This window comes from Rhyacophila brunnea, unplaced genomic scaffold (assembly GCF_057557595.1).
Source record: "Rhyacophila brunnea isolate RB1 unplaced genomic scaffold, BYU_Rbru_1.0 scaffold_3, whole genome shotgun sequence".
In the NCBI taxonomy this organism is placed as follows: Eukaryota; Metazoa; Arthropoda; class Insecta; order Trichoptera; family Rhyacophilidae; genus Rhyacophila; species Rhyacophila brunnea.
Genome location: NW_028232965.1, coordinates 28,047,786 through 28,058,671, shown reverse-complemented (window position 1 = coordinate 28,058,671; position 10,886 = coordinate 28,047,786). Strand labels below are relative to the sequence as shown.

The window sequence follows — 10,886 nt, the reverse complement described above, 5'->3', positions numbered from 1 at the left end:
CGTAAATGAATATACTCTTCCGATCGCAGTTTGGCTTGGTTCAACCGAATGAAAGTGATGCGCTCCGTCTCGATTTTAAGCAATCGACGAAATCGCAGCAAATAGTTGTCAGCATTTTGACGAATCATCAAATGATAAACACTGGAAAATTAATCACATAATTCAAAATTACATAATGAAGCAGTTATCGATGCACACACAATCACAAATTTGATAACCTCACAAAGTGAACATCTTCGAAGGCAACTTACCGTTTGAAATTCACGATCGAAATAGCTATTTGCACACCTAGCTGGTAATCGGCTCGATTATTCACGTAGATCGATTGTCGAATGAAGTTCGAATGATGGTTTTTGAAATTGGTAGGTAAATAATGAGCAATACCAGCAATGAGATCGTGTAATTTTATCCTTGGCTTTATTTTTGGACGCTGTCGAAGAAGTAAAAAGATTCAGGCAGGACAACTTCCTCCAAAATTCGCCGGAGTATATGTTATGGGTTGGTTTTAATTAAAAGATATTATTAATTATATTTAACGTTTCTTTTATTCCCGATTTATAACACAAAATCACATACAATTATTATTTCTGGTAAACTAATATAATGTTGAATATTACAAGGTACACAAATGCGTCCTTCTTGTGAGACGTCCAGCTGTCGAGTATTTTGTTATTCTGAAATACTTCTAGGAAGGAAACAATAAATATGATGCAACATGTTTCAGCCTGTCGAACCCACAGGCTGACTAACTAACGGTAAAAATTTGAATGGCACATAACACCTCCCTTCAAAAGAATAAACTTATGGTACACAATTTTTTACCATGAGTTTGGTTAAAGAAATTATAATCATATTAAAACATTGGTTTTCGAAAATAGATTTTGTTGTGAACAATAGATTGTGATGTGTGATAAATAGATTTAGAACAATTGAAGTCATATTACATACAGGTATATATATATTTTTTTTTTTTTTTTACATTTAGAAAAACAATTAAATTCTTAATATTAGTACATATTATAATAAAGTAAATAATAACATAATCCTTTGAATGAGATTATTTATTGTGAGGGATCTAAATTAGCTTGCTTAATTCTATTTGTGTGAACCTTAACTAACTTATTCTGAACCTTAATTGTAACATTTAACGGACTGTTAACCTTGACAATTTCGTAAGGTCCTTGGAAATTAGGAGATAATTTTTTTGATTTATTTATTTTAGAGGCGTTATTGGTTAAATATATTTTATCGCCGATTTTAACTGTTCTTAAGTTCTGTTTAAGGTTATTTCGAGAGATTTTATTTTTCTGACAAGATTCACATTGTTTAATGTAATCTTTGATGTCTTTTTTCATATTCGTCCATTTGTATTTTAGACGTACGCGATTTAAGGTTCTGTGATATCCGGAATGTTCGCTTATGGGAGACTCATGATATTTTTTAAGTATTTGTGGAATTTCATTGTGATTAGGGATAGTTATCGTACTTATTTCTGAAGCTATTTCCTTGGACATTAATTTATCATTCGAAATACAGTGTGCAATCGATTGTTTTTGATTTGTAAGAGATTCATCGGTTTCATTCAAGTTGACATTGACATTTTCATTTTGTTTCTCGATGAAGTCATTGTATGAATATGAAGGATTATACGCTGAAGAATTATTTATGAGAACAGTACTTTGATTGTCGATTTGAGAAAAAGCGTTAGTATTAGAGTTTGTAAAATCAACGAAACATTCGTGTTTATTAAATGGTTCGAGAGTTATTTTATTTGATAAGATATTGACTGACTTAAAACTGTTGTTGACGATTGTGGCATATACTTTATTTCCTGGAAGTACCTTTGCAAGAGTACGTGATAAGTATACGTCTGGAAGTATTTGGATATTTGGTATAACACCTTCGTTAATTTCAGGATTTTGAACAACTAATTCTATAAGGGTTTTGGATCTAGGCTTTAAAGTATAAATAGGATTGATTTTATTGAATATAGGAATAATTTCATCGTGAATATGTAATGTATTTGTTTCGTAGTCAATCTTTGCATTATTATTGACGAAAAAGTCATGACCTAGTAATCCGTCTAAAGGAACATTAGTGACATGGTTTGGAATAATGTGAATAGTATGACGAATTTGCATATATTTTAAAGGAAATGTTAAATTAACTGTTCCGATAGTTTTTACTGGATTCGGAGAGTTATCGATACCTTTGAGCGTGACGAGTTCAGTTTCATTAACAAGTTCGTTTCCATCTAGGGAACTTATTTTTACTAATGAGATGTCGGCGCCAGTATCAATCAATAATTTTAGATTTTTTTTTTCTGTATATGGAAATTCAACATACGCTGTACTTGGTTCTAATGAAAATATTCTGCCTGAATGCTTCGCACGTACCGGGAGGAGGCAGGTCTCCTGGAGTGCTGGGAGTTGATAATTTTGAGAATTTTGTGAATATTGCGAATTTTGCGGAGATTGATCGAAAGAAACATTTGGATTTGTTTGATTAGTTTGAAGCTGAGAAGGATTCGAATTATTTTTAAAACGATTATTGTACTGTCGTTTTCTGCACTCTTTGATTAAGTGTCCTGATTTTTTGCAATATCTGCACACTTTATTTACTGAAGTTTTGAACTGATTTATGTTTTGATTATTGTAATTGAAATGATGCGACTGATTATGATAATTATTTTTAGAGTTTATGTGCATACCTTTGAAATCGTTTAAAATCTTATCCTCGTCTATAGCCACGTTTGCTGCTTCTGTTAATGTTGTTGGTTTAGACAATCGAACCACCATAGACGTTTGAGGATGGATTCCTAGCATGAAAGTATTTAGAGCGCTATCCTCAATTTGTTTAATGCGACCTTTTAACTCGTCGTCATCTTTATGTAATAGTCTAATTGCGTTGATGAGGTTATTTCTGCAATTCTCTACACGCTGAATAAATTTGATAATAGGTTCTTTATAATCCTGTTTGCAATTTCTGAGTTCTAATTATAATTGTGATGTATGCTTATTTTCACCGTAAGTAGTATTTAGAAAAGATTTGAAATTGTCATAAGATTCAAATTTATAATTCGAAATTGTATATTTGGCGTTACCTACTACGCAGTGAATCATGTATTTTAACAGGACGGGTTTTAATTCATTCGGACATATTTCAAAAGCCGTATCACAGTCATTAAGAAATGGGTATAGATTTTTCCTTTCTCCATCGAAGGTTGAAATAAATTTCATCAGGGTATCTAAGCTTAGTGACGACATAGTATTATTGTAGTTATTGATAATTTTCATATAAATGAATGAATAATTAATTTACCGTTCTGTTGTGGAGAATAAATACCTACACTTTACACTGTCACTGTTATATACACTAAGCACTTGACACTCGGAGATTATGTCTTGATGATATTGGAGATTTGAAGATTGGAGACTTGAAGATCTGATGGACGCTTGAAGAATATGAAGCTGTAGCTTGAAGCATTTGAAGCTAGAGCTTGAAGAATTTTAAGTTGGAGCTTGAAGAATTCGAGATTTGAGTTTGATGAATTCGAGATTGGAGTTTGACGAATTCGAGTTTTGATTTTGAAGAATTGGAGATTATTCGTCGAATTTAGGAATTTGAAGATATTTGAAGACTCTTGGAGACAGGAGTTTGTTGGACTTCTCTTGTGGATTTGAAGATATAGAAGATTCTTGATTTAATGATTTTGAAGATTTAGGAGAATATACAACTTTATATTATTAATTAGATTTTTAATTTCCGTTCGTTTTTCACAACGATGTACTTTAAAAAACAATTAGTTTATACGTAATATTATTATGTGTTTTATTTTTAGGATTCTTGCTATTTTTAAAGAATTTGAATTCACCGTTAATTTATTTCACGTTATTTAGCTTTATCCCACTTCTGACACCAATTTTATGTTATGGGTTGGTTTTAATTAAAAGATATTATTAATTATATTTAACGTTTCTTTTATTCCCGATTTATAACACAAAATCACATACAATTATTATTTCTGGTAAACTAATATAATGTTGAATATTACAAGGTACACAAATGCGTCCTTCTTGTGAGACGTCCAGCTGTCGAGTATTTTGTTATTCTGAAATACTTCTAGGAAGGAAACAATAAATATGATGCAACATGTTTCAGCCTGTCGAACCCACAGGCTGACTAACTAACGGTAAAAATTTGAATGGCACATAACATATACAACAAAGTCTTTCGGGATTATCTGAGGTTGAACTGAATCAACTGTCAAATGAGAGATAATGCACACAACGCCTTTCATTTGTTTGTTTGTTTGTTTGTTTCTTGTTTATTCTTTCTGTCATGTATCGTTGTATATGGATTTAAATTTTTTGTGATTTTATTTTATTTTCGATTGCGCGTTCATTGTTCAAAATGTCAAAATGTATGAGAAAATTAATTTTCTTCATATTTTTTTTCCCGTAATTTTTTCCGATGTTTTAATAGTTATTCTGCTATTCGGGGATGAGACAAATCCAACAATGCAAAGATCGTAAAAATCGGTCCAGCCGTTCTCGAGTTATAAATGGTGTAACTAACCCGACTTTCTTTTATATATATAGATTTGTGTTGTGTGGCGGCTCTCGTGGTGTAGTGGGTAAGGCGTTGGCCTTCCACCCGAGAGTTCTTGGTTCAATTCCCGGCGAGGACACAATATTTATGTGATTTTTCTCAAAGCCTAGGTGTTTGTGATTGTTTAAAAATTATTAACAACCATCTGGTACAAAAAAGCAAGGACATGGTTATTAATAATTTAAAAAAAAATGTAATTTGTGTAATATTGCTCTGCTCAGTTTTTATGTATATCATATTTTCGTCAATGGGTAATTGTAATAAAAATCTTTTTCAACTTAAATATTTATTTCTTTTTTTTTTGATATTTTACACGAGCACTTTAATCACAAGGCTCAATACCATCAGACAAAAACAGGCTATTAAATAGTCAACTTCAGTCAGGTAGCGATTATAGAATGTCAAAATTATTAAAAACACGTGTCCCTAATAAAATGTAGGAATCCCGCTGCTCTTATATGCGTAGTTGAAGATGTATACAATTCGTTGTCATTTTTCATTTGAGCGTTCCATTGTCATTAAATTTCTTTGAAAAGTTAGTAAATATTAACTTCTTAGGCGACTGGGGCGACGGGAATGTGAGCACCAATGGGCTGGAATCCGTTCTCATCAGCAACGTATGTGATGGTAAGGGGTTTGCCATCTTCTCCCAGGTATGAATACGATCCACGAACAACGATGTGGGCATCATCTTTACCTTCTTCGTTCTTGAATGCTTTCAAGTCACCGGTTTCATCGCGGATAATAGCGGTATCGGTTTCGAATCTGAAATTCATTATAAAATTTACATTAGAAGACTTAAAGCCATACATATATCACACTATTATACAGTGATTAACATTTTTACGCTCGTTTGAAATTTAAAACTCAGATTGTGAGACAACTGAGATAATTTATTATTTTGAGACAATAATAATATGAACTTGACATTTATGACAATTAACTGAAATCATAAATTACCTAATTAGTGATGATGACTATAAAAATGTTATATAGATTTGTGGAATATTCATTGTATGGTAGTTTTAGTAGAAATTAAAATTTATTAATGAGAACATTTTCTGAAAAAATTTCCATGTAATATGAAAATTTAAAATAGTTAGTCTTTTACCCGAATTTGTATTGGCCTGCGGGATTAATGTTGAATTCTGCTTTCAGGGTCTGGGCATCCTTTGATTCAATTGGTCCAGCTGCGACGACGGCGACAGCTACCACGAAGAAGAAGATTGCCTGAAAACATAATGTCAAGTACATAATTCGTTGAACTAGTCTAGTTTAACAATGGTAACGTATCTATATTTTATGTATTTTATGAAGAATTTTTAATTTAATATCAGTAAATTAAAATTTGAAATACAATAATTAGGTATGTATTATGCAATAAATACTTAGTGATGAAAATCAATTAATTGGGTACAATAATTTTCTTTTAGATATTAACTTATTGTAAATTGCAAATAAAAATCACATAGTATTGTTAACTAATGTATACATTTTTAATACACTGTCTTATGCTTGCGATATGGAGGTAATACCGAGACTAGACACCACCACCAATACTATTGAGCAATAGTATAAGCATAAGCCAATGTGATTCAGTAATTATATTTAAATAATGGTATGTATTAAACATTTTTTGAACTATAAAAATTAGAAAGTCACTTACGAGTTGCATGTTGATTGAGTTGATCTTACTAAGAAGTCAGATACTGAACTGATAAAATCTATTTGGTGACATCTCCTTTTATACTCATTAAAGTCAATTATTCTAAAACAACTATAGCATTTATTCGTTAAAAATTCTAATTCCGCATTGTTACTGTTTTAATTTTAGTTTGATGCATTTTATAATGATCATGTGAGAATCTTTAAAAAATGCATTAGGATAAGTTTATTAAAATTATGCATTATTTCGCCTCTAAAACAAACCAATTACAAAATATTTTTTTCTAGTGTAGATATTTCTAAAGTCTTCTAATTCTAAATTATTTATGTGCTATATTGAATGCTATATTCTTAAATCTCGTTTATTATTCATTGAATAATATAATTTAATTGAAAAATTATACTTGTTTACCTATGTGTTTTTCGGTAATTTATAGTAAATTTGTATCCTTTGTTTATCCTTTTCATTCAAATTTTTTCAATGATTGAGTTAAATGAGAGGTAAATAATTTGTACACTTCTTAAAATATGTAAAATAAAATCACACCACAATAAACATTAGTTTTGGATCGAAATCTATCACACACTTAGCTTATCTGAAAATAATATGTGATTCTTAATCTTTACAATCTACATAATAAAATTTTTGTTCCAGTCATTGTAATAGCATTTTAATACATTAATTCTAGTCAAATCAACAAATAACGTACCTTCAAATGAGAAATTATCTATATGTAAGTATATGATAAGTCATTCTTGAAAATGCCAAAAAAGTTATTGAGTATTAATTTATTTTGGAAACGTGACCTAGTTTGTAAATGAAGCTTTGCGTCCGATCCATTTGCTGGATTGTGTCAATATAAGGACCCAATAGATTGTACAACCGGATAACAATCGTTAATCGTACAAATGAATGTTAATATATCTTCTACTCCGTTGCGAGCTACATCCATAATGGAAATATACTTACACGTTTGATATAAAAAAGTATTTTTCAAAAACTAATTTTATACACCTGTCGAAGACACTGGTTTTCAACAGATTCCATGAAACATCATTGCTTATTTGTAATATTAGAATAAGTTAAATCAAAATTAAGATAGATTTAAAATTATCTACATTGGTAAATATATCGTAAATACGTTATCATTGTAGATACGGTCTCTTAACTCGTTGGATCAGTGTTAACTAAATATATTGCGTGGTTATAGAAATTAATTTAAAATTTGAAGTTATAAAAAAACATATCATCAACTCATAATATTACGTCCAAGCTCAAAAATAGTTAACAAATATACAGTTGTAATCCACGACGATGACTATTTAAGATGGATTTATTATTGGTTCAAACTTTAAATATATATGTTGTTTATTAAACAAACGCTGTGATAAAAATCGTAATTTTTGTACCGCATTTAATCAATAGGCATTGGGTATACCATTCCAACTTGTTCCTATTTTTCACGTTTTGGTCCCTTTATAAGGTTAATCTCTCCATGACTTTTTTTCTTGAGCGACCGTATATAATTTATACATATGTCTGAAAATCCAGTTTTGAAATGCATCTCATTGAAATTAATTCAGTAACGATACAGCATTATAATTCTTGACGAATATATGTTATAGTTGTATTTGAATAATACATAAGAATCAGTATAAAAGGGGATGTCACCAAAAAGAAATTATCACTTCAGTATCTAGCTCCTTAGTAAGATCAACTAAATCAACATGCAACTTGTGAGTATTTTCATTTTTTAAAGTTATATAAAAAAAATAATATCAAACTTTCGATATACATTTACTACTGAATAATCATGAGCTGCGTGCTCTTGGTCAGTAGCGTACTGTGTCATTTATATTATTTTACTACTGACAGTTAATAAAAAACGTACTAATCACACTATTAAAAGAATGCTCCTACGATAGTACAACAATTAATTATTTGTATTGTATTTTTTTTGCAATCTGTTAGTTTTAGTATAATAATAATATGTAACTAATTATTTGATTTTCATCAATAATGAATAACTTAATTTCGTATTGAGATTTTATATATAAGCATTGATTGAGTGATGACTTGTTACATTTAATACTATAACATATTGATTATATATGAATTTAACCTCAAGAAAAGAATATAAAAGATGAACTGTTTATCGGTTTTAAACGACAATTGTACCTAAATTGAATAATGGATATGATATTTTTGCAGTCAGTCGCTTTCTTCCTCGTCGTTGCGGTTGCCTTCGTCGCAGCTGGACCAGTAGACCCAAAGGATGCCCAGATCCTGAAATCAGACTTCAACATTGAACCAGCAGGCCAATACAGATTCGGGTAAAATATTTACCTACTGTTAATTAATTTTATATTTTTGTAATTACATCCAGTAAATTTTCAAATTATTATAAATATTTTATGATACTCGTGGGTAATCAAAAGTGTCTTTAAATATGTGTCACATTTTATTCACAATATGTGTCAAATAGCTATCTATCATCATATTAAGAGTGCATTACATTAAATAGTATGTTGCCACCAAATAACATAGTATTTACTTTGGTTATTTATGAATTTCAGATTCGAAACCGAAAACGCTATTGTCCGCGCTGAAACCGGTGACCTGAAAGCCTTCAAGAACGAAGATGGCAAAGACGATGCCGTCGTAGTTGTCCAAGGATCATACTCATACCCCGGAGAAGATGGCAGGCCCCTGACCGTTACATACGTTGCTGATGAGAACGGATTCCGCGCGGTTGGTGATCACCTTCCCGTTGCCCCAGTAGCATAAGAAGTATAACATATTAGTAAAACCCTATGACAACGAACCGCCCAAGTGAACAATGACTACGAATTGTATACAACTGTATCGACTGGATTGAAAGATACTTGATTCCTACATTTTATTAGGGAAAACGTGCTTTTAAAAGTATGCAGTTGTCACCTTATTAAAATTTTCTATATTATAGCATTTTTTGATTTGGTGGTGTTGAGCCTTGCGATCAGAGTGCTCGTGTAAAATAGTAAATAAACAAAATAATTATTTAAGTAAAAAATATCTTTTTATTTACATACATACACATACTTATACTATATCCTAATATACATACATGAATACCTGTAAAAATAATATCGTAAACATTTCGCATTGAAACGTAATAACACAGAAAACTTACGTGATGATTAATAAATTTTATAGATATTTCCGAAATATAAAAAAAGTATTATATTTACCTCTACATGTATATATCTCTATATATATAAATATATATACCTATATAAGTATGTAATAGTATATCGCAGTTATTAAGTTGTCCTGTCATACTGACTGATAATTAATATATATTGTCATTGATAGTTCGTTTCGAAATCCTGTCCAGTCATTTTGTTTTATCATAGGTACATATCATTTAACTTTTCGAAAACTTTAAAATATATTTTTATCCCAAAAATATGTCAACTTATGAAGACTTGTGTCTTATGTTTATTAATCATTTCAAAAATGTGTCTGGAAAAACGATCAGAATTTTCGAACAAAGAAGTTCTCTTTCACCGAGACAACGAGCCGTCATAAAAATACATTTTCAATGGAAAAAATGCCTTTAGATCAATTTTCATCCACTATATTCTAAGGAATTGACCATGTGCGACATATTTCTGTTCACCAATTTAAAAGAAATAGTTAAAATAATCAGAATATCATCGTCGCAGTCAATTACTAAGTCAATTAGCTCAACAGAAAGTATTTTTCAGAATGTGTGTACACAAAATTAAGTGCGTAGCCCTAAAAATGAGATACGTATATTGAAAACTAAAATTGCATTGATAAAAAATGTGATGGATTTAATGGATTTATTTATAAGAGTAAACATAAAGCAATGAAGATTATTGAAAATGCCAATTGATTTGAGCACATTATAATTAACAACATAAAGAAGTGTATATTACAGTGTCGAAGACTCCATACTAGGTGATTATTTAAAGCCTACCTTCTTTAGAAAATAATTTTTTAATTTTATATTGACATATTCAATATGCCCAACGATATCTGTCGTATAATTGTCATAATAATTTAACGATCTTTTCCACTATTTCAATAAGCACCATTTATGGAATGTCTCGAAAGTTTAAAAAAATAAGCGACATCTCGTTTTGCTTCACATATTGTATGGATTATGTTCGCGTGAATCGAAAACTTTTTTTATTTGAAGTTTGTTTTTCATAATTTCAAGACGTCTGCGGCGGCCCATATAAATTGGTAAGCTATTTAAGGAGCGCTTACGTTTTACGTAAGTGCAAATTTATTCAAAATAATTTATAAGATAATTTAAAAAAAAAATTTCTATGGGATTCGATCACATATATTGATTGTTGTTAAAAATAATAAATAATTTATCTCGTGATTTTTATTTGTCAGTTAGTTTATTCATAGACTAAGACAATTTATTCAGCCAGTTATGTCAGTTGAAATCTGATATTGTATCTAAGTCTGTGTTTTAAATATAGAACTATTTTAAAATGTCTAGTTTACGGGTTAAATTAAAAATTCTTATGGAAAAGATTCACAACAACGGATGTTTTCAATACATTTTAAGCGTATCTTGCGTTTATAT

The 10,886-nt window shown here is 30.1% G+C and overlaps 2 protein-coding genes across 2 annotated transcripts; one reads left to right on the top strand and one right to left on the bottom strand.

The window, feature by feature from the left end:
* Positions 1-4,880: 4,880 nt before the first annotated feature.
* On the bottom strand, positions 4,881-6,330 carry LOC147068161 (larval cuticle protein 1-like). Its single transcript, XM_085952410.1, has 3 exons — positions 6,278-6,330; positions 5,723-5,841; positions 4,881-5,376 (listed from the first exon to the last, which is right to left on the bottom strand). The coding sequence occupies exons 1-3, from the start codon at positions 6,284-6,286 to the stop codon at positions 5,166-5,168; spliced, it is 339 nt and encodes a 112-aa protein (XP_085808536.1). The 5' UTR covers positions 6,287-6,330; the 3' UTR covers positions 4,881-5,165.
* Positions 6,331-7,960: 1,630 nt separating this feature from the next.
* On the top strand, positions 7,961-9,329 carry LOC147068160 (larval cuticle protein 1-like). The gene is made up of 3 exons (XM_085952489.1): positions 7,961-8,013; positions 8,489-8,610; positions 8,854-9,329. The coding sequence occupies exons 1-3, from the start codon at positions 8,005-8,007 to the stop codon at positions 9,062-9,064; spliced, it is 342 nt and encodes a 113-aa protein (XP_085808615.1). The 5' UTR covers positions 7,961-8,004; the 3' UTR covers positions 9,065-9,329.
* The last annotated feature ends 1,557 nt before the right edge of the window (positions 9,330-10,886 follow it).